Below are 25,259 nucleotides of genomic sequence, written 5' to 3' on the forward strand. Positions count from 1 at the left end.
GTTCCCTTAGCCTTGAAGCGGCAGGTCCTAGTGTTAACCATCTGGTGGGTATGTGTTTCAAAAAGGGAGACTTAGGAACGCAAGTTTTATCTTGAATCTTCCCATAGTCTTCTTGTCTAGCCAGCCAGCCACTAAAAAGTAGTACACTTTGATGATCAGATCAGAACAATTTTCACCGATTTCCTGCAAAGCCTTCCGAAAAGCGTTGTGTACCCAATGGGTGTTGCAGGTACCAATATCAAGGAGACCTTTGCTACCTGTCAGTTCACGTTTTTCACTGTCAATCAGTCGGAAAAGTTTTTTGTTCACGGTCGGACCATCACAACTTAAAGCTAGTAGTTTAGAGATAGATAAACCACTCTCATCAATTGTTCTGACTATTTCTGACTTCCAGTCATCAGCTGTGGCATGTCCAATAAAAGCAGTTTTCAGATGTCTTTCTACCACTCGTTTCATCTTTTCGGACCAGAATCGGATCCTCATTTGAAGCTCTTTCTTACTTTCTGAGTTTGTGGTTTCGTCAAACTCGACAACATAATAACTGTTGCCGACTTTATCAAGGGTCATCTTCCGGAAATGGGGTCCAGGAGCTTCGGTTAAATAATAAGCGAACTTAGTTTACCCAAAGGAGAAGTCTTTCACCACTGTATCTCTGAATATTTTTCAAAATACATCTGCTATTCTGTCTGCAGATTTCCCAGAATAGTCAGACTCAATCATCTTCAGAGTCCATGTAATTTCTGCAACTGTTGTTTCATCCCACACTACATAAGCACCTAGGTGCATGGACAATTTTGCTGGTTTGCTGCTCTCCATGGAAGATGCTGCTGAGCGACAAAGCTGATTTGGCGTTAGGTTTAAGGTAACATTCTTCTTATGTTCAGCAGTTTTTGCGTGCTGCTGTAAAACATAGGATCCTTTATGGCAGAAAGGCAATGTATTGCAGATAGAAGAGTAGAAAGACTGAAACTTCAAACCCAAACCCAAAAAAAGAAAGTAAGATAGTAGAAAAATATGTAGGTTATTAACAGAAATGCATTTAAATAAAAAGGGTGCTAGGAAGTAGTCTAATAGTTCAAGAAATGTACGTGAGCTCAAAATCATGCAAGAAACCTGGTTTTAACACTGCCTCCTTTGTAATTTGTACATGGAGCCATTCTCTTTTTTTTTCTGTGTGTAGCATAGTGACACCCAGAAAGAGTGCTCTAAGTAACTAACAAAGCCAACCAACCCTACCACCTCCTTGCCTATTGACTTCAGAGGCAAAGGGGGTCACTCCTTTTTGTTACTAGTCTCTCTTCTCTATCAAGACAGTAACGCTGTAGCCTATGTAACACCAAGTTTTGTCTTTCTTAGAAAAGCAAAACAGGTTCCAAGAATTGAAACAAAAATACTGAAAACTGTATACTCACAGGTATTGGTAGCCTTAAGGATACAGAGCTTTAAACCAAAGCAAGAAAAGGGTTTTCAGGGACCATTATCAATTTAAGGGACCAAAAGGGACCTTGACTCAATTTTAGGGACTTTGTGGCAGCCCTGATATGGTAACTTGTTGAACTTGTTCCAATTTTAAAATGTTCGAATCTTAATGGCCTTGACAAAAGAGGCCCACAAGAATACAAGGGCCCTGTGCTGATAATAGGTAAATTTAAGTTTTGCATGATATCATCCTATTTCTTTAAAACCAAGGGTTGGTTTTCCTCATTATGGAATAACCAAAATTGAAAATTACTTTCTTGGGCTATAGGAACAGGAATGTCAATAGGAGAGTTTAAGAACACTTCTTCTACAAGTACAAATGCTTATCCTTGAAATTTGGCTCATTACAGAACAAAGAACCAAATTTTAAGTTACAAGGATTTCCATATACATTTCTACAAGAACTCCCTTATCACAATTCTTAAAGATGTGCAGTAGAATAGGGATAGTCCACACATTCATCAAAGTATTTTCTCAATAAGCCAAAGAAGATCTATTGTTCCAAGTCAGTGGTCTTTTACCCAATATAAAGTGGGCTATATATTTATTTTTGGGACAAGGGTGGATCCAGGGGATGTTTTTGGGTTAGTCACCCTTCCACGCCTGTATAATAGAATTTGAGGTTATTTTAGGTAAGGAGACAGGCCAAAAGGTGAGGAGCCCAGGCTCTACTAATGCCCATTCCAAGTATCTATTCAGTAAAATTCTAATTTAGGGGTTTTTGCTATCTTTGAAAGTATTTCAACAAGGCAAATTAAACTTTCAGGAATGAATTCAGTGCCAGAGATGCATACTAGGAGGGTGTTTTCAAGTTTGTATTTCCAGATTGCCCTTTTCTTGTTTCTAAAGCTTAGGAGATTACATTCATGACACATCTATAGCCTATCTAAATTTTGACCAAAAAATATTTTACTTCAATTTTGAGATTTCAGTCTCTTTTCATTGACTTTTACTGTCTCAGTAGAATTTTAAGCCATGTCAAGTCTTTTCCCAGAATTTTTAAGAATAGATTTACAAATTTTTACATGTTATAAGTCAGCAGTGAGCAAAGGTATGAAGCTCAGAACAGTAGCGTATCCAGGGGGAGGGGCCGGAGCGGTCCGGCCCCGCCCCCCAAAAATTTCTTTTCTTCTTTTTTTTAAGTGCCAATATATTAAGTTCCGAAATATTCACGCTTTTAAGTTATTTGCAACACCCGTTCTTTTTTTCATTTCTTGTTAAATGGCTATCCATTTCTCCATCAAGCTTATATCATAATTTTATCATCAAACGTGCAATCGCCTCCTGTAATCAAACAAGATGTCAAGGAATTTGTCTCACTATTTAACCCCCGAAGCTATAAGCACTAGCTTCTTTGCAATGAATGAATTGCAATAAGAAATCGGACTAAGAGGCAATAGTTCATTCAAAGTTGCAAACGCTGCTATACTTGCAGTACAAGCTAAGCATTAAAAAGGACATGTCACGTGGGGAAAGAAAGAAAATTATCTTAAATTGCATGTCCAGCGAGATAAGATGGTTTTGAGCCTCCTGTAGAACTCTTGCTGGTGGTGTTTCAAGGTTATGATTTGACATCCCAGTTCAGCCTCCATTCAGCGTTGGCCCAGTCTTGATCAACTCCTTTCTTGAAGGCATCTAGTTTTAGCTTGGACAGTGGCTTTGAATAGGCTGTTCCAGAGTGGGACGGAACGGACTGAGAAGAACTGTTGGCGCTCTTGCTTGATGCAATGGGGGGCCTGCAGCTTCTTGGTGTGTCCTCTTGTGGTAGTTGAGGATGACGGGGGAAAGACATGACTTAATAGGTTATATTCTAAAAACTTAAAAGTTTCTATAATGTGTCCTCTTTTCCTGTGGTATACTAAGGTAGGAGGTTGTATAATGCGAGATGGTCCATGTAAGATTTGTCTTGGAATGCAGAGATAAGCTTAGTTGCTCTTCTTTGGACACTGAAGTACTTTCACATCCACCTTAGAGTACAGAGAGGCTAAGGTCATGCCAAATTCCAGGTGAGGACGGACCATGGCTTTGTACAGTTTCGTAATCACTCCTGACTTCCTGGTGGTAAATGTTCACTTTATGAGGCCAAGGGCTTGGTTTGCTTTTGCAACTTGAGCTCGTATATGACAGTGAAACTTCAGCTCACTGTCAACAATAACCCCCAGGTCCTTCTCCTCACTGACTGCCTCAAGCTGGGCGTCTCCTATGTGATATGCAAGTTTTGGATTATTCCGTCCAAGATGTAGAACTTTACATTTTAAGGCATTGAACTGTAGACACCAATCTGATGAACATCTACATAGTCTGTCCAGATCTTCTTGCATAGTTGACAGATTTAGGCCGTTTTGAGCCAGTCCTAGGAGCTTGCAGTCATCAGCATATAGCATCAAAGGATTCTTCAGGTTCATTGTACAGTTATTGATATTCATGCTGACAAGCCTAATTAGTTCTAGTTAGTTCTTGTAGTCAGATACAAATATGAAACTCGTGCTTTACTTGAAGAGCGGTTTCTTGGGTTTTATGTTTGTGGAAATCTCACCGGCTCTACAGTAGCGGAACAAATCGTCGGCCAATGCATTGCGTTTGGCTTAAAAATGGAGAAATTTGTGGGGGTTGGTTTTGATTGGGCCAGCAACATGTCAGGCTGCTATTCTGGTGCACAGGCAGAAATTAGGAAAAAATATCCGCATGTGATCTACACCCACTGTGCATTGCACAGCTTAAATTTGGCTTTATGTAAAACTAACAGGGTAGGACTTGTTAGGTCAACGTTTGCTACTATACAGCAGATTATATAATTTTTATCATCCTCACCAAAAAGAACGAATATGTTTGTAGAAGCGATTGCTGTCATTTGTCCCAATAGTCCTGTGAGAAAGCTTGTGAAGTTGTGCAAAACGAGATGGGTGGAGCGTCACGATTGGATTTTAGCTTTTATGTCTTAGTATTGTGCAGTTATTTCCACGCTTGAGGAAATAGTTGGTAGCATACGGTGCGATATGGAAGTTATTTCAAAAGCAAATGCGTTGGTTTCAGCAGCAACCAAACTTAGTTTTATGTTCATGATGGCTATGCTAGAGTTTGTAAGTGCCATAATACTCTCTGTCTCTAAGGCGCTGCAAGCCAAAGATTCAGACTTAATTGAGTGCTGTCGGCATATTAAGCTATGTTCTGATACTTTACTGCAGTCAAAACAAAATAATTTTGAAACAATTTTTCAGAAAGCCTGCAAGCTTGCACAAGAGTTAAATGTGGCTCCGGCTGTTCCAAGGTCTATCCACCGAAAGTCCATCAACGATAATGAGTCCATCAAGATTTTTTTATCGTGAGTCATAGTTCGAAACTTACTTTGCTTCACTTATTGAAGAACTTGATCAAAGATTTTTGCGTCATCAGGAGGCATCTTTCAAAATCGGAAGGTTTTTGCCAGCTAACAGCGAGTTATTAAATATTAATGAATTTGTGAACACTGTTGCTGTTTACGAGGGATTTCACGGGGGTAGACGTGCGCTCGAATGTGAGTTAGTCCTTTGGAAACAGAAGTGGCTCAGAATGTCTGAGAAACCATCAACTGTTGCTTCAACTCTTGCATCATGCGATGCAAAATTTTTCCCATGCATTCAAAGGCATTACCAGTGACTACCGCTTCTGGTGAGAGGAGCTTTAGCTGTCTTAAGCAATTCAAAACCTATCTGCGGAGCTCAACGGGCGAGGAGCGTCTGAACGGACTAGCTCACATGACCCTGAACCACGATATCCAGGACGATGCTGACCAAGTTTTTGATCGATTTGCAGCCAAAAAAGACCGGCAGCTGTTACTGTGAGAGGTTAGGTCGTCTTTCGTTGCTCGTTTGTCTAAGTGAAGTTGATTCTGTTTTTTAAACTTTAATTGTGCTTCATCCTCTGTAAACAATGTTAATAGCAATACATTTCTTGCTTTCATGGCTGCTATATTAGGTAGACTGAGGCCCCCACACCTCCGAAACCAAATTCTGGGCAATTGTCTTTGATATAATATTATTTTTTATTTATTTGGTTCTCTAAAACAAGGTTCCCATAGGCAAATATAAGGAATAATACACTTCTTTTTTTATATTTTCTAAATTCTGCCGCTTCGTGGCAGTTCCAAAACATCTACTCGCCCAAAATAGAAACTCTCACTGCTTCTAACTTTTTTTTAAATTCTGACTTTGTTGGCAAAATTTTGTCATCCATTCTCAAACAAACAAAGTCTACAACTAGAAATACTCGTGAAAAAGTGTGTACTTTTCATTTCTTTACCTAGCTACCCCCCTATACCACTGCCTGAAATCTCGCACTATAATAGATAATTTTCTTGCTCACATGACTGCTATAAAAAAGTACTGACGCCCCCCCCCCGAAACAAAATCCTGAATACGCCACTGGCTCAGAACTCTTTACTTGTGCCTCATTTGAGCAGTATATCTATTTCTCAGGGATTTGGTTTTACAGTGCAAAGATTGTCAAAGGTAAGTGCCCTTTGGAGGGGGAAGGGGCAAGCAGATGAATTTCAAAATACCTTTCTGGGCCATTCAGGTTCTGAAGTTATTCCTGAAAGTTTTATTCACCTAACTCAACTGCTTTCCCAAGGTACACAAAAGCCCCTCATCTAGAATTTTACCTATTTATTCTGTATCCACTCTGATTGAGGGGGGGGGGTACATTGAAGCAATACACCTTTATTAATGAGATAAATATTTGGGATTTGATTGTTTTGAGGTTGTTTGCAGAAGAAAACACTATTGAAATTGAAGTAGGTTAATTCTAATAAATTCCTTATTTTAGATCCTTTTCATCATAATAGTCATTACACAGACATTCCACCCTATTCTCCCTAATAATACATTTGTTTGTTGTTTCAATTGTTTGATCTGTTGTAAGACTAGCTATGCTGTATAGATTTAAAGATATCCACTTTAACCCAAGTAATTGTACCAAAAATTAGATAAAAAGGCAAGCAACTAAATCAATAGAGAGTTGTAAAAGCTTGGACTACCCATCCTCCCTGGAAAAGCTACAGATTTCTACCCTCTCCTATCAATGGAAGCATGGGGATGTCATCCTATACAAAATGCAACTGTCACAAATGCAACTGTAACCATTAAATTTGTAATATTAAAATATCTCTTCTTTTGTTTTAGCCTGTCTTTTTCTGGAGAGCCACTACCCTAACCTATACATTTACCCAAAGCAATCCACTAGAAATGCCGCGATTAGTGAAAGAACAAAATTGGTTTTGCATAACCAATTAGGATTTTGTCAGACCAAGCTCAATCCCTTGGTCTGCCTATGAAAGGTGGCAAAGTTGACCTTAATTTGGCAGTAAAAGACCTGATGTCAAGCTCCATCCACAAAGACATTAAACAGATGGTCAGTGCACAGTTTTAAAAAATGGACTTTTCTGGTAAAATTGCAGACATTGAAAAAAAGCTTGCTGATCATGTTGCTGCTCAAACTGATCAACTCAAGCAACAAGAATTAAAAAATAGACTCATTGTGTTTGGATTACCTGAGGATACTACATTTGACAACCCTGAACGTAAGTTTTTGTCACTTTGCCAAGGTAAGTTTCCTGGCATTAGTCTTTTTAACAGTGACATTTTGTTTGTGAAACGTATTGGAAAACGAGTTGGTAACAAAAATCGACCAGTTATTATTGAGTTCTGCAACCTGAGAGTACAATTCTTGCTTCTCAAAAATAAAAAGGATCTGGCGTGGTCATTAATGAGCCTTTGACTAAACCTAGACTTACCATACTTTCTACAAGCTAAAACCCATTATGGCAGGAATAATGCATGGGCTGTGAATGGTGATATTTTTGTCAAAAGTGGAAGTAGGGTACTCAAAATCTCATCCACTGGTGAAATTAATGCCGTTCCGACTTTGCAATAATCTTTAGCCAGTATTGTTTCAGAATGACTAGGGCTGCTTAACATAACTCTTCTCTTTACAACAAAATTTCATCTGCTTGGTTATTTTTTTGCAAATTCTTGTTTTTTTTTCTTTGGCTTGTGCTTTTTTCCTTGTCATCAAAATTATAATACGCAGTTGATTGGTTTTTAACTTATTTTCCATACTGTATTCTTCCTGTCCACACTAATTTAGCTTTATCTGTTTCACCACTTTTCCTAATATTGGATAGTGAAAATGAATGATTCTCCAAATTCTTTTTCTTTTCTAACTAAACTTTCTCTTCTTGATTCAGCGTGCTTTGATTCACCTTTTGTTTTCTAGTGATGATAGTGAAAATGATCCTCTTTTAAAATCTCATCAGTCTGATTGTTGTTACCATTCTTATCAACATTATTTTGAAAAAGTGCTGCCCCCAATGTCTTCTGTTAGAAACTTTAATGTGTTTACTTTCAATGAGCAAGGTTTAAGGTACAAATGGGATAATGTTCTGCAATATATTGGTGGTGTAAATTGCCCTTATGATGTATTAGGTCTCACAGAGACCTGGCTGTCTTCAAGTGATGATATGTCTGAGTATGACATATCAGGTTTTACTGCATACCACTCAAATAGTTCTCTAACTAAGTGCTCTGGTAGTATATCCCTTTTTTCAGAAGTAATCTTAATGTTGTGAGATGTTCAGACCTTGAGAAGATTTTTGATCCAGTTGCAAATAAAAGAAGTGTATGCTTTGGTTATTGACCTGTCATGTGATACAGAAAGTTGTGATACTATTAGTTTATTTTAAAAGCCTCCACCCTTCCCAATAGTGAAATTTTCTGAATTAATTGATGAACTTTGCTCAGTTGATAAGCTTGCTTCAAGAAATGTTTTTATGCTTGGAGACTAACTGCAATTTATAGAAAATTGGGTGTGATTCTTCTTTCTTCTTCTATTTTGCAGCAGGCGGGCTTTTCAATAGATACTATTTAGCCCTTTTCCTTTTGCTTCACTCTGTGGGCTACAGAGCTACTGGCTTGATTGCCTCATATTTATTAGATATTCTAGATATCTTTCAGTAGATCTTTCGAATCAAGGAGTTCAAATATAAGATGATAGATGTCGATTTCTATGCTCTGTGTGCAAGTATAGTTGGCTAGGCTCTTGGCTGATAGTGAGATTTTGTAATGTTTGAAGAACTTTGACAGTTTACAAAGCAAGGTAAGCTGTGCAGATGTCAGCCTATTACATTCAAATAGACAGTGGTCAAATGTTTCATTATACATATTACAATACCTTCAAAGAGGGGACAGGGGAACAGAACCACTTGAATTAGGAAACTGATAAGAGAATGCAAAAAAATTTAGTCCATTTGTTCTAGAATGAATTCTATGATAAATTTTAAAAAAATACTTCTTGGGAAAGGGGGAAAGAATAGGATTATTCTTATTAAACATAATATCTGATGGTCTCCATCGGCAAATATCTCTAATGGGGATTGGTCTCCCACTTGGTTGGTCAATATTTATAGCATTTTTTGCTATTTCATCAACCTGATGATTACCACTTATACCAGAGTGGCTAGGAATATATTGAAGATAAGTTCTTGTGCCACTTGAAGCAAGATTATCTATAATACTAAGACAATGATAAGTGTCAATATCCAACTTATACTGAGGAGCTGAAGACAGCAACTCAAGGCTTGATAAAGAGTCAGAATAAACTATAATATTATTTGAATAAGCAATCAAAGGTTTATTTTCCATCAGGTGTTCTAATGCCATGATTGTGGCATCTAACTCTGCTGACATTATAGATACATTATTATACAATCTCTCACCCATTGCAATGTTCAGGTGAGGAAGGAAAGCACCACTTGCTACCTTCTCATTCAGTTTGGACCCATCAACAAAAATTTGGAAATGGTTTTTATAAGTAATTTTATTAGGTTCAGCAAATTTCTTCTGGACAAAAGCAATGGGGGTTAAATCTTTAGTTCACTTTGAGAAATCAGTATTTATTATGGGGATTGACCAATTCCATGAAGGGGATTGGGGGAAAGTAGGTGCAATAGACTTTGAGGGTACAGGGAACTTCTTCTGAATATTGGCATACTCATCTGCAATGCTTCTATACATGGCTGGATTTCTTAACCAATTATGTAGGGTGTGTGAGCTATTTGATTAAATTTTTGTAAGATGTTTTATCAAGAGAAAGCTACGCCTCTCCCTTATTGTTTTTAATCCACTCTCCAGAAGCAGAAACTTGGTGCTTGTGGGTTTCCTAAGACCAAATATGAGACGTATTATATCGTTTTGTATTGTTTCAATTTTTTGCATCTGTGTCTTTGCACATGCACCATAGACGATGAGCCCATAGTCAATATGGGGTCTTATATGGGATTTATAAAACTGGAGTAAGGTTTTCTCCTTACAGCCCCAGGGTGTGGAAAGAAGTCTTTTTAGTATACTTGTTTTTCTATAACATTTTTTTATTGTGTTTGAAATGTGGATGTGGAAGTTAAGTTTTTGGTCAAGCATGAGACCTAGGTAATTAATCTGATTATCTTCTTGAATAGTTGTTCCATTTAGAGTTAGTCTAGCATTAACATGATTTCTCTTTTGGTGAAATTGGATTATTTTTGACTTGGTAGGTGCAATGGGTAAATCTGAATGTTGAGAGAATTTTTCAAATTGGAAAAGTGACTTTTGCAGCTTTGACTGTGCAATCTCAAAGCTGTTGCCAGATGACCAGAGTGACAGATCATCAGCATATCGTAGATTCGTGTGGGGGAGGTTCATGTCCATAGATATGGGGCAAAGAGGAGGCAGCTGAGGACTGCTCAGCTGCCAGCAATTTTCATGCAAGCAATTTTCAGGAGAGGAAGGAAAGCACCAATTGCTACCTTCTCATTCATTTTGGACCCTTCAACAAAAATTGGGAAATGTTTTTTACAAGTAATTGCATGAAGTACAGCAAATTTTTTCTGGACAAAAGCAATGGGGGTTAAATCTTTAGTCCACTTTGAAAAATCAGTATTTATTATGGGGATTGACCAATTCCATGGAGGGGATTGGGGGAAAGTAGGTGCAATAGACTTTGAGGGTACAGGGAACTTCTTCTGAATATTGGCATACTCATCTGCAATGTTTCTATACATGGCTGGATTTCTTAACCAATTATGTAGGGTGTGTGAGCTATTTGATTAAATTTTTGTAAGATGTTTTATCAAGAGAAAACTACGCCTCTCCCTTATTGTTTTTAATCCACTCTCCATAAGCAGAAACTTGGTGCTTGTGGGTTTCCTAAGACCAAATATGAGACATATTATATCGTTTTGTGTTTTTTCAATTTTTTGCATCTGTGTCTTTGCACATGCACCATAGACGATGTGCCCATAGTCAATATGGGGTCTTATATGTGATTTATAAAACTGGAGTAAGGTTTTCTCCTTACAGCCCCAGGGTGTGGAAAGAAGTCTTTTTAGTATACTTGTTTTTCTATAACATTTTTTAATTGTGTTTGAAATGTGGAGGTGGAAGTTAAGTTTTTGGTCAAGCATGAGACCTAGGTAATTAATCTGATTATCTTCTTGAATAGTTGTTCCATTTAGAGTTAGTCTTGCATTAGCATGATTTCTCTTTTGGTGAAATTGGATTATTTTTGACTTGGTAGGTGCAATGGGTAAATCTGAATGTTGAGAGAATTTTTCAAATTGGAAAAGTGACTTTTGCAGCTTTGACTGTGCAATCTCAAAGGTGTTGCCAGATGACCAGAGTGACAGATCATCAGCATATCGTAGATTCGTGTGGGGGAGGTTCATGTCCCATAGATATGGGGCAAAGAGGAGGCAGCTGAGGACTGCTCAGCTGCCAGCAATTTTCATGCAAGCAATGTTCAGGAGAGGAAGGAAAGCATCAATTGCTACCTTCTCATTCATTTTGGACCCATTAATAAAGATTTGGAAATGTTTTTTACAAGTAATTGTATTAAGTTCAGCAAATTTTTTCTGGACAAAAGCAATGGGGGTTAAATATTTAGTCCACTTTGAGAAATCAGTATTTATTATGGGGATTGATCAATTCCATGGAGGGGATTGGGGGAAAGTAGGTGCAATAGACTTTGCGGGTACAGGGAACTTCTTCTGAATATTGGCATACTCATCTGCAATGTTTCTATACATGGCTGGATTTCTTAACCAATTATGTAGGGTGCGTGAGCTATTTGATTCAATTTTTGTAAGATGTTTTATCAAGAGAAAACTACGCCTCTCCCTTATTGTTATTAATCCACTCTCCAGAAGCAGAAACTTGGTGCTTGTGGGTTTCCTAAGACCAAATATGAGACATATTATATTGTTTTGCATTGTTTCAATTTTTTACATCTGGGTGTTTGTACATGCACTATAGGCGATGTTCCCATAGGCAATATAGGGTCTTATATGTCATTTATAAAACTGAATTAAGGTTTTCTCCTTACATCCCCAGGGTGTGGAAAGAAGTCTTTTTAGTATACTTGTTTTTCTATAACATTTTTTTATTGTGTTTGAAATGTGGAGGTGGAAGTTAAGTTTTTGGTCAAGCATGAGACCTAGGTAATTAATATGATTATCTTCTGGAATAGTTGTTCCATTTAAAGTTATTTTAGCATTAACATGATTTCTCTTTAGGTGAAAATGGATTATTTTTGACTTGGTAGGTGCAATGGGTAAATCTGAATGTTGAGAGAATTTTTCAAATTGGAAAAGTGACTTTTGCAGCTTTGACTGTGAAATCTCAAAGCTGTTGCCAGATGACCAGAGTGACAGATCATCAGCATATTGTAGGTTCGTGTGGGGGAGGTTCATGTCCCAGAGATATAGGGCAAAGAGGAGGCAGCTGAGGACTGCTCCCTGAGGAAGGCCTTTGGTTATTGTCTTTTGGGGTGAAGAGGCTGAACCTACATAAACAATAAAACTTCGCAATTCTATGAAAGATTTTATAAAAGATACTAACTTGGGGGGTGGTCCATGGTTTGCAAGATTATTTTAGAGAATCTGGTGGTTCAAATTGTCACATGCCCCTTCAAAATTTAGGAAAGCTGCAACTAGGACATTATTTTTTGAGAATCATTTCCTCATTACATTTCTTAATAATATGAAAGCATTTGTTGAGGAGTGGTGTTCAATGAAGCCAGCTTGAGTGTGAGAGATCATATTATTTTTTCCAACAAACCAGAGGAGTTGGTAATAGATCATTTTCTCTATTATTTTCCTCATCACAGGAGTAATCATTATGGGCCTATAAGACTCAGGGTTATTTTTGGTTTTATTTTTCTTTAGGATTGGTAGGAGGGACGAACATTTCCAGATATTGGGAAACATAGATGAAGCCCAAGCATGATTATAACAATTTAGAATTTCCTGTTTGTATGAAGAGGTGAGATTCTTTATCCATGTAGGGTGTGTGTTGTCATAGCTGCCGCTAGTCTTGGTCCTAATATGATGTATTGCATTATTCATTTCCTGGATTGAAAATGGGCTGGTTATATACTCGGATCCTGGGCGAGTTTGAACTTGGGTTCACAGGAATTGGGGACATTTTGCTACAATTATTTGATGTTAGCTAATTAGCAAAGAGTGGCAAATAGCTTAGCTTTTTCATTATCATTGTCATAATGGGTATTATTATGTATAAGCTCATACAGGAGTGGGTTGGGGGAAGTCTTTTTCCCACAGATGTGGTTTATGACTTTATGTATAATTGGCTCATGTGTTTTTCTGGCAAGATTATTTGCAAAATTATTCCAGTAGTTATATTTAGCATTTATTATGGTCCTTCTTAGATTAGATTCTGGTTGTAATTTTTTTAAATATGTAGTAGGTGATGGTTTTTATAAGAATGTTCTCCTAGCTGCCTTTTTTGTTCTCCATTTATTTTGGCACTCATTTGTCCACCATGCTTTGGGAATGATAAGTCTGACCATTTTTTTTAATCCATTTCTTCCTCTGGCCTTCTTCCTTGCATTTTCTTTCCTATTCGTGTTGATCCAGTCAGATCTTCTGCAACACTGAATGACAACATTTTTCTGTTTTTTTTTTAAATGATATTAAATTTTCATCTGGTATTATTTTCTCTGATCTTTCTGACCATTTTCCAAGGTATTGTTCTGTTCCCAAAATAAAAATGCTGAGCCAAGGGGATGCCAAAGGTGAGTCTTATACAAGAATTTATAGTCAGAACAATGTTCATGACCTTATGTCTGATCTTAGGCTAGTGATTGGTGTTCAGTAATTAATTCTGAAGATGTTAATTGGGTATCAGCCTCATTAATGAGTCGGTTGCAAACACTAATTGAAAAAAAAATTTCCACTAGTAAAATCTTCTAGCAAATATAAACCCAAGATGCCTTGGATGTCTGCCAGTCTTGTGGAATCAACAATGTAGAAGTCAGAACTTTATAAGCTGGCTTGCAAAAGCCTTGACCCTGATGATTTATCAAAGTATAAGCACTATAAGAATGTATTAACATCAAAAATTAGACTATCTAAGAAGAATTATTTTTTGTTGAAAATTCAGGAATGCAAAGGTAATTTACAGAAAGTTTGGAGTGTAGTTAATGAAGCTTTATCTTGTAGGAAACAAACAAAGAAACAGCCTATCACCTTCAAAAATGAAGATAGTTCAACTATTGAAAAAGCAGCTGTACCTAATGCCTTCAACTCTTACTTTACCATCCTATCAACTGTTAAGGCCCCTTCCTTTTCTAGACCAGGTAAATCCTCACCAGCTGAGAGAAGTATTTTTCTAACTCCTTGTTCAAGAATAGAGATTTGTGATTTTATTTCTTCTTTAAGTAGTAGTAACACAGCTGATGAATTTTGGCTGCCTAAAAGGGTATCCTCAGCAGCTCAGAGGTCATCAATTCATAGAGTAATTGCTCTTTGGAACTCTATTCCCAGTGAACTTTCTCTTTCTTATTCCCTTTGCAGAAAAATATTCTCTAAGGCTTGAAGTATTTTTGTTTTCTTTATTTGTTTATTCATTTTGCTTTATCTATTATTTTCTGCTTTACTTTATCAAGTTTCTTTTCTTTTTTTGTCTCTTATTATGTTGAATCAGATTAGAACCCTGTTGTTTCAACATTATTATTAATGGTTTGGAATTTAAATAAATGACAGAAAATTTTCAGTTTGGAGAAAATTAAGTCTAAGGTTATTGCGTAGCAGTTGTTTTGTTTGTTTTTTGTTTTTTTTTTATTGTGGTTATATTTTCGAGATCATGTTGTTTTTTTTTCTTCCCTGATTTGTTTTGTGTGGTTTTTGTGATTGACGAAAGGTCCTCCACAAGCTATGCTTCTAGAGACCTCTAGCACCAAAGAGTATTTATGCAATTAATGTAGTATTTAATAAATTGAATTAAATAAGATATTGTCCCTGCTAACACATCATTGCTTTTATGCAAATCTTAAGCCAAAAACAATATACTAATAATGTTGTAGCTGCTGCATTCCCTAGATCTGTCCTTTTAAAAAAATTTCTTGTTCCTGACAAAAAAATTTGATAACTTCCTTCATCAAATGATTGACAAGCCAACAAGGCATCATGGCAACCAGAATCCTTCCTTGTTGGATCTAGTAATTTTGAGTTAACCTGATTCCCTTATCAGAAATGAATTTCTTCCTCCAGTTGGCAACAGTCACCATCAGTCATCCTCTCTGTGTTATCCTTGAATAGATGTCTGCAACCTAATCTTTGTCCACAAACTTTTATTGACTATCAAGCAATACAGAAGGAACTAGCCTCAATAAATTGGTCAGAACTTGTTATTTCTGATGTCAAAATATCATGGACAAATGTTAAAGAAGCCCTCATATCAACTGAAAAAAACACTCCTGTGTCATCTACCAGAAACAGCCAAAAACACTTCCATTCCTCACAGAGGATGCGAAAAGAATAATCAACAGGAAAGCCAGAGCCTGGAAAAGGTACAACAAGGAGAAAACACAAAAAAAATAGAAAATGTATGCAAAGGCTCAGAATCTCACCTCCAATATAGTTAGCAAACTGAAGTCTCAACATGAGTAGGAACTTGCCACAGATATCAAGGCAAACCCCAAAATCTTTCTGGAGACATGTTTCTACCAAAAATCCTAACCATCACACCATTCCTGACCTCAAACATAATGGCATAACCCACTCATCACCAATAGATAAGGCTAATGTATTGAGTATCCAGTTTACCTCTGCCTTCACCATCTGAGCTTGTCCAACTATCCCTGCAGCACCATCAAACTTAATGTGTGATCCAGTGCCAAAATTATCAATTACCAAAGATATGGTCTTAAATAGTCTGGATAAACTTTATGTTGATAAATCCAAAGGATCAGATGGGGTACACCCAAGGCTCCTCAAGGAATGCTGAATTGTTCTCACTTTTCCCTTGCGTAGACTCTTCCAGCTGTCCCTCCAAAACAGAGAACTACTGTTGAATTGGAAAACATCCTATATGACACCAATCCACAACAAAGCTGCCAAACATCATGCAGAAAATGACTGTCCTGTCAGTATCACTCCTGCAGTTGTAAAGGTGCTTGAGAGATTTGTCAACAGAGCTCTAATTCAGCACTTGGAAATTAACAACATTCTGACTTCCACTCAACATGGCTTCAGATCTTTAATATCTGTTGATACAAATTTAATACACACATACAAGTATGTTACATCATTGTTGGATAATGATTTACCTGTCAATATGGTGCTCCTGGACCTCTCAAAAGCATTTGACAGGGTTTGTCATGAATTCCTCATCACCAAACTAAAAGCAACAGCTGTTGAAAGTGTTATTGTCCAGTATGGATACAGAGTTTCCTTTCAGAAAAAACACAAGCTGTAAGAGTTCATGACTCTCAAGGTGTCTCGTTTCTCCTCATCTACAACTGTTTTAAGCAGCATTCCCAAGGGGACTGTTCTTGGGCTGAGTCTCTTCAATGTACATATAAATGATCCACCCAATCTTCACTCAAATCTCCTTACTCTATGCTGACAACTCAATACTTGTTGGTAAAGCAGCCACAACCTCTGATCTGCAATTTATCTAAAAGGCACGGTCATACCCAGGAGTTTTTTTAGGGGGAGTTACTCAAAGATTTTTTTGTAGGTGGGGGGGTGGGGTTACACAAAAAAAATTGTTTATATCCATTTTTGTTACATTTTTACAAGCCAAACAAATATTTCAGGGGAGGGGGGTCTAATCCCCCCCCTGGGTACAGCCTTGCCAAAAAGACCTTGACATTCTTGGGACTTGGGCTGATACATGGCTCCTCTCTTTCAAGAGAGGAGCCATGCTCATAAATGCCATGTAATCCACTTCAGCAGTACCATCTCCAAGGTAAACCCCTTTTTGTAGTCCCTGAAGAAAGAGATCTAGGAGATTGTAAGCTTAAGTTCAGCAAACATGCAAAATCTGTATTGATGTCTGCCCTCTAATCTCTTGGAATGATCAAAAGAATTATCTCTAGCAGATGCCCAAGTGTGCTTATGAAGCTCTACAAGGCACTAGTTTGCCCACACCTAAAGGTTGGAATTTTCCTGGCATCACACTATTCAAGAAGGACAAAGAAATACTAGAAAGAGTATAACAAAGACCAACCAAAATGGTCAAACAAATGCCACACAAAGAGCATTTACATCACTTGAAGCTTCCTACTCTTGCATGCTGGAGGAAATGTGGCAACATGATAATGGCCCACAAATTATTTCCAAAAATTTTCTCCCTAGTCTCCTTGCCCCCCCCCCCAGAATACTCTGTTACTAGAGGACATTCCAAGAAAATCTTCAAGAAATGCTCCTTAATCCAAGAAAGAACCCATTTCTTCAGCCAGCAAGTAATAAAATCATGGAATCAACTCTTTGAAGTGGTTGTTGATTTGACAGGTGCATCCAAGCAAAATCTCAACAAAGAATGGCTCCAGCAAAAGTTCCTATACAACTGGGAAGCTGCTGAGTCCTCAACTCAAATCTAGCAAACAACCTACAGAAGGTATAATAGAGCATTACAAGAATGAAAATCCTTAGATTTGCTCCAAGCTGCAATTAAACATAATTTTTAAGATAAAGACAATGACAAAGATGGAAAAATATCTGAATAAATGTATAGTAGGCTATCTGATGGGACTACTTAGAAGGAGGCAAAACAAACCTCATCTAGCATAAAGCCCAATTATAGCCTGGGCTAGGGTAAAAAACCAGTATCCAATTGAGCAAAAATGTGTAAAACCAAAACCCTCATACCTTGTTACCAAAGAGGAATTGAGAAGAATTGTAGGTACTTGTGTCTTATAGCTACCACACTCAAGTTCTATTGAGAAGTGAAGTTTGGTTATGCTAATGAAATAAAACAAATATGAGGAAAATATAATATTTTATCAACAAATTTATGAAAACTACAACAAAGATTTATGGAAGGGGGGCTGCCTACCCTAACTGCATTATATTAAATGCATAACTGAAATACCAACTAAATATTTAATTAAAATATAGCTACACTGTAGTTTCTCGCCAAAGCCAATATTGTCTGGTACAAAGACCATGAAAACTGGTTATTTTCTTATATTTGTGATACAAGATCTTGAGTGTGGTGGCTATAAGACAAAAGTACCAAATTGTATATATTAATTAATAGCTAAACACCTAAGCTATGCATGGACATGGTTATCATTAAAATTATTTAAGATCAAACATTTGAAATTAGTAATTTATTGACTTACCTATAAGGACCTCTTTTTGAAAAAAAAAATAACTTTATCCAATTCTGACACTTATATTCCTTCAGTGCTTCAGTTATATTCACATATAAACAGAAAACTGATTTTTTTTCTGATTAAAAAAATGTAACTTTTATTGCTTGATATTTATTCTATAAATCAAAAATATTAAATATGTTTTTTTTTTCTTTTTAATTGCTTGTCAAAACAGAAACCACATTTTTAATTTATGCTGACAAATTATTGGGGAAAATTTCACCAAGAAGGCAAGGCTCTTGTTAATACTCTCCCATTGCATCATGCTATAGTAAAATAGGAGTGGTCTAAAAAATTCATCTCTATTTTTCTAGAATGCCAAAGAAAAGTGGTCTTTTACTATACAAATCTTTAAATTAACCAACCAGTATTATAAACCTATGAGCCCAGCTGGACATAAGGAAACATGTTAAGAAAACAATTTTTACTCCATAAAATGCAGAATAATTGTAGTTAACACATTTTGTAGGGGAAGAACCTTTATCTTTACTCCTTTCCATGTTCTTGTGGTTTTTCTAAGAAATTTATGAATTTCTTGACCTATATATTTACAGAGTATATACCATACCCACTCCCATAGTGTGCAAATTTATACCCAAAACTGCATCCTGGATCTAAATATAACATTTATTAGCATCACCAATGAACTGAATAATCAAAGAGCATAAAAAAGGATCAAATGATGTTTTCACTTTCATCCTAGCTAAATTATATGGCCAACTGCAAATTAACATTGAAATTTACCCACCCTCCCACTATTGTGTAAATATGTACCCTGAATTGTCGACACCAGTTTTGAATCACAAAATTTAGCACTATTTTTTTATGATATTCAAAAAATTTGAAACAGTAGGAAAACAGTTTATATTTGAATTGCCTAATAAATGAGGTTTGAATTGTTAAGAATAGGCTAAATATTTTTGGAATAGCTTATATTGCTCTTGAATAACTTTTTTATGGGACTCCACCCTCTGACTACTGGAAAAAAATTAGTTTATAAGCTTATATAGAATGGTACTATCCAATCTCCTTATAATTAAAAACATTTTAGTCATCTAGTTGGAAAATTTGGCATATCTGTATAAGAAAAATTTAAATTAGACTTCTCCCCAGCAACACTTAAATTTGCCAACTAGTTGACAATAAATGTTGCCCCAGCAAAACTTTCCTTTTCCAACTAGTTGACTAATAACTTCTCCCCAGCAAAACTTAATTTTTCCAACTAGTTGACTAATAACTTCTCCCCAGCAAAACTTAATTTTGCCAACTAGCTGGAAAGAAACATTGCCCCAGAAAACAATTCATTTTCAAACTAGTTGACTAATAATAGTTAGAGTTTATTCTGAATAGCATAAAATATGTTAATAATATAGGGTTTTTTCAAATTTAATTATCACTATTGTTACAGGATACCACCTGATGGCTAATTTGACAGTGTGACCAAAAAACCAGTATTTTAAGCCTAGGAGTCCAGCTGGACATAGGGAAACATATTAAGAAAACAATTCCTACTCCATAATATGCAACATAATCCTAGTTGACACATTTTGCAGGGGGAGAGTCTTTATCTTCACTTCTTTCCTTGTTTTTCAAGTTTTTCTAAGAAATTCATGGATTTTCTAGAACCTATATATTCACAGTATATATACCCCCACCCCCCTAATGTGCAAATACATAGATACCCTGATTTTGATATATTTAGGGGTTGGTGTACAGTTCATTTGGTTATATTTAGGTTCAGAATGAAATTTTTGTTATATATTTGCACATTAGGGGGGTGGGGTATATACTCTGTATGTATATGTATATTTATAGAAATATTTTGATTTTTGCCACTGCTATTAATATTTTGTATTTGCGCCACAGCTCATTAAAAAAAAAAAAAAACTACAAAGATTGGCATGAATGCTATCTATAAAACAACTTATTTGACAGCAATTTCAAAAGACTTAAGCATTGAATCTCAGCAAGGTGGTTTTAGGAAACTTTTTCTTTTAAGCTGGAAAAAGAAGGATTTTTAGAGGAAAGACTTGATGATAAAGGTTCTCCCCTTGGATAATATGTTAACTAGGATCATTATACATATTTTAAAGTAATAATTGTTTTCTTAATATGTCTCCTTATCAGGGGCTACAATTTTAAATTTTTACCGAATGAAATACCTTTGGGGCCACTTTAAGGGCTCAGCATGCAACTAGCCCCAGGATACCACCAGATGGCTAATTTGACAGTGTATATATATATATACAAATCTTTAAATTAGCCAACCAGTATTTTAAGCTTAGGAGTCCAGCTGGACATAAGGAAACATACTAAGAAAACAATTCTTACTCCATGATATGTAGAATAACCCTAGTTAACACATTTTGCAGGGGGAGAGCCTTTATCTTCACTTCTTTCCTTGTTTTTCCAGTTTTTCTAAAAAACTCATTTCTTAGGACCTATATTCACAGAATATATACTCCGCCCCCTAATGTGCAAATAGGCTATAGCCTATACCTAGAATTGCATCCTCAATCTAAATATAACATCCATTTGCATCACAAAGGAACTTAACTGCCATATTAGTCATATGGTGGATGTCCACTAGCCCCAAAAGCAATTCTTGAATGACAAAAGAGCATAAAAAGGCATCAAATGATGTTTTCAGGGTAAATTTTTGGTAAATATTACCAAATCATATTATTGAGTTACAACTAAAGTGAATATACCACTCAATGCCTTTTTTTAAACTCTTTACGAATATAATAATCATTTTTGTCGGAAATGAATTTGGTAAATATAGGCCTATACCAAATCATATTATTGAGTTATGACTAAAGTGAATAAACCATTTGATGCCTTTTTTTATGCTGATTACAAATTTAATAGGCTAACCATTTCTATTGGAAATGAATTTTAGCCCCCCCTAAATATATGCCAATTCAGGGTATATATTTGAACAATAGGGGGGGGGCAAATTTTATGGACAATATATACCAAATCATTTTATTGAGTTAGTACTAAATTTAATACACCATTAGATGCCTTTTTTATGCTTATTAGAAATATTATAATCTCTTATTTTGGAATTGAATTTCAGCCCCCCCCCCCTAGATCGGCTATACCTAACCGAACCCTGAAGTGGCCTATATAGGGGGGGGGCTGAAAATCATTTCCGATAGAATTGCTTATTATATTCGTAATCAGCATAAAAAAAGGCATCGAATGGTGTATTTACTTTAGTCCTAACTCAATAATATGATTTGGTATATATTGACCAATTTTATTTCTGATGTAAATGGGAGGTAAGTTTAAACTTTACCCCCCCCCCCCCGTATGTAGAAATATATACCCTGAACTGGCATATATTGGGGGGGGGCTAAAATTCATTTCCGATAGAAATGATTGTTATATTCGTAATCAGCATAAAAAAAGGCATCGAATGGTGTATTTACTTTATTCCTAACTCAATAACATGATTTGGTAAATAATGACCTAGCCTAGTTAAACTCACCTTCCAAGCCTCATAGAGTCGTTTTAAACGCCTGACAAATGCTTCTTTATCGATAGATGGGTTTGACATCTTCAAAGGCTAAAATAATGCTATCTTCATTTAAACTTCTTAACGTCTAGTAATCAGAGTATTCAACCACTTTCTGTTATATCTCTTTAAGCAATAATGATTATAAAGATGAAAATAATGAAATACAATGCGGCTAGTAATAGTCCTCTGTTTCTACGCAAAAGATGCCAGCACTTTGTTCATTTGATTTTAGAAGATCATGCCGAAAAAAAATCAACCAATGGAAGTACAACATTAAAAGTTTTGCAACTGAAACCATTTTTCTTACAAGCTCATTAGTCAAATATTTTTATACTTTTCTTTTACCGCAAAATTTCAATTGAAAAAGGGGCTAAAGTTTACAGTTTAAGCTGCCATTTTATTTTTTAGCATTAAAATACTTTATGAATTGCTAAGCTTCAAAATTTTTGCTGAAAGTCAGACAGAATTCTAACTATCTGTGACGAATATATAGTTTTATATCGTGACGTACACACTTCCTTTATGTAAAAGCAGCTCAAATTCTCTCTAAATGGTGGTTTCTTACAACGGTTAATTCTGATAATCATCTGATTACACTGTAGGATTACGGTAAACGCATCAAGAAGAAAATACCGTGATCTGAGTCTTTCTATTGGACATCATGCTTCAATCCTGTTTTATTAGCAACTGACCTCTATTAGTATAGCTTTTTACAGCAATTTGTTTTGACAATCAAAAATTGTGGATATTTTGAATTTTATAAAAGTTTTCACTTTTGTTTCAGAGAGCACAACTCTCTAGCTAGCGTTAATTAAGTAGAAAACCATATCCTCCGTCTGTCATTTCTTATTTATTTATTTTTCGCCCTGACAACTTCACATGGAAACTTCGGAGGGGCTCATTTCATAAAAAAAGAAAACCGTCAAAAATGGGGTTTTTAAAGACCAAAAGAAAAACCCAATTTTTGATCGTTTTCTTTTTTATTCTATTGCAGCCCAAAGTGGTTTTAGATATTATCTTTGGGGCTCATTTAATTGAAAATTTTAAGTTTTAGCGCCTTTTTTAAGGTTTGAAAGTGATTAAAGGGTAACCAGCCCCTCCATTTTTCAAATTTCAAATTCATTTAATTCAAAAACAAAACATAGCTCTCGTGGACAAAGCACAAATATGATGTCTCTTATTCATAAATAGCAAAATAAAGTTGTCTGATAAAACTTCGTCAGGATAAAATAAACTAAAGAATAAAAACACTAGAGATCATTGTAATATTTCAGAAAGCTTGGCACGCAGCTTTTACTGTAGTCCATGGTGTTACAGTGGACTGGGATCAGTTTCGGAACCTTCTCAACCACTTCCCAGGGGGGACTAGATCTTATAAAGACAAGATCTAAAGGTGGGGAGACGAGATCTAAAGGTGGGGGAAGGAATGATCGGTAGATGGGATGCTGGAGGAGGGAGGAGCCAAATCTTTGGCATGATTTTTCTCGGTGGGAAGAAAGGGATTCAAGTTTAAATTCTTTGAGATAAAAGGAGTAAGATACAGGGGAACCACCATAACTGATTTGCAGTGATCTCTTCTGAACTCGTTCTATTTTATCAGTCTTTGTATTCTCCCGCCATGAGAGGTCAGAAGAAATCACTACGCCAAGTAAAGTTATTTTATGACTTATTAGCTCGGAAGCAATAGGAGGTTCGAAAGACGCAGAAAATGTCGTGACCAAGCATTTGTCTTTACTCACGACCATGTTTAGTTCAGCCGCCTCTGAGGTAACTTGGTCGATGAAACCAGCAGCATTGCTCTTCGAATCCTCAGATAAGACTTCCGTTAAGGACGAGTCGTCAACGTATTTCCATCCGTCCTCCAGCTCTTCAGTAATTTCATTTATAATGAGGACGAAGCCCAGCGGGCCGATTACAGTTCCTTGTGGCATTCCACAAAAAAACTGGCAGAGCAGTAGAAAATTGGTCTTTATAGTTTACAGTTTGCTCTCTTTTTGTTAAGAAGCTCTTGATGATTTTAATAATAAAGCTGGGTATATTTTTTTCCGCCATTTTTTCTAAAAAGATTTTGTGATCAACAAGGTCAAATGTTTTTCTGAAATCAATTGCGATTAAATTTATCCATTTTCAGGTTCATCCAGGTGTTTTAAAATAAAATCAATTAAATTAACGAGGTAATGAATTGTCGAACACTTAGGGATGTTACCAAATTCCTTTCGATCAGTTACTTTCAAAAGATATTTTTTCAGCCGTGCGGCAACAAAGCTTTCATATATTCTTCTAAAAACTAACTTAACTGTGATCGGCCGGACACCAGAGAAATCATTAGCTGCTCCTATCTTTCGATTGGGGGCAATAGACCCTTTCTTCCATTCTTTGGGAAATATCCTGTTTTTTTATATTATTGAAAATCATCTGAAAGAGAAATGATAATTCTTTAACAAATGCTTTAATGAGAGCAACTGGAATGTCAAAAGGGGCAACGGAAGTTCTTTTTAACAAAGAGAGTTTACGGATTATAATTGCTGAAGAAATATCAGCAATAAATTATCGTCTGACGGAGTAGTTAAATTTACTGGAGGATCCTCAGGTGGAAGAGGGGGGTAAGACTGCACAATTAAAGGAAAATGGGCATTTAAATCATTCGCAGTTTTCTCTAGAGGCTCCTCTTTCATGAAGTCAACTGGTTGAGGACTTTTACCAGTCAGACATTTTACTTTACTGTAGAACTGCAAAGGCTTGGACTCCAAAAGATGGTCAACTTCATTTTCATAGTAATTTGCTTGTGCCTATTTGATTTTGCACTTTGTTTGGTTTGCCAACTGTTTTGCTTGGTTCTCTTGACCTTTTCGTATTAGGTGCAATTTATGTTTTATCTGTCGCTTTATTTTTGAATTTACGGTTTGATTTATTACTAGAACAGAATTTAGTCTTACGTTTGGGAAAGCACTCGAGAAATTTTGAATTTATCTTATTATGGAATTGTTCTACTTGGGAATCCAAGTCTTTTGCTGAAGAGACCGCGACCCAGTTTTCTCCCGTTATCCAGTCACCATGTTGCAGCAGACCATCTTCATTGCTCTTTTTTTAAAACCCCCCTCCCTAATCACCCATGCTATTTTAACAAATTATGACACAACCATTTTGTTCGAAATGTCTGAAAAATCCAAACAAAATTGCCTCGGGGATGACATGAACCTTTTTCCGAACCCCTGAGGCAAAGGCTCTAAACTATGCATATTGACAATATTGTTTACAGATTGATTTTATCAGATACAGTGCTCCAGCTTTGCCTGATAATAAGTTTGTGTGCCTCCCGTGTATTATTTTTTACATGAACGCTTGGTGTAGAAGGGGTGGCCGTAGAAACTTTGGAAGGGGCTCTGGCAATTAAGAAATAAAGGTTCTAGTGCTTTTTAAAAGGTCGAAAGTGATAGGACGAAAGAATATCCCCTCTCATGCCCTTTTTTGCTAACTCCCTCCGTGGCGTCCCATGAGATCAGATCGGAATTTCGAAGTATTCATTTTGTTCAAATATTGTTGAAACGTCCAATAAATATGGCTC

At 36.3% G+C, this 25,259-nt stretch overlaps 1 protein-coding gene across 1 annotated transcript in view; it reads right to left on the minus strand.

Annotated features, from left to right (window-relative positions):
- dre4 (SPT16 homolog, facilitates chromatin remodeling subunit dre4) overlaps positions 1–21,819 on the minus strand; it is a 78,117-nt gene extending 56,298 nt beyond the window's left edge. The window contains exon 1 of the mRNA XM_089095395.1: positions 21,665–21,819. Within this exon, the coding sequence (XP_088951521.1) occupies positions 21,665–21,733 (69 nt within the window). The 5' untranslated portion in view covers positions 21,734–21,819. The remainder of the gene's footprint in view (positions 1–21,664) is intronic.
- Positions 21,820–25,259: the final 3,440 nt, after the last annotated feature.

Source organism: Artemia sp. Qi Xiang Cuo, chromosome 10, assembly GCF_049724085.1.
Source record: "Artemia sp. Qi Xiang Cuo chromosome 10, ASM4972408v1, whole genome shotgun sequence".
Classification (NCBI taxonomy): domain Eukaryota; kingdom Metazoa; phylum Arthropoda; class Branchiopoda; order Anostraca; family Artemiidae; genus Artemia; species Artemia sp. Qi Xiang Cuo.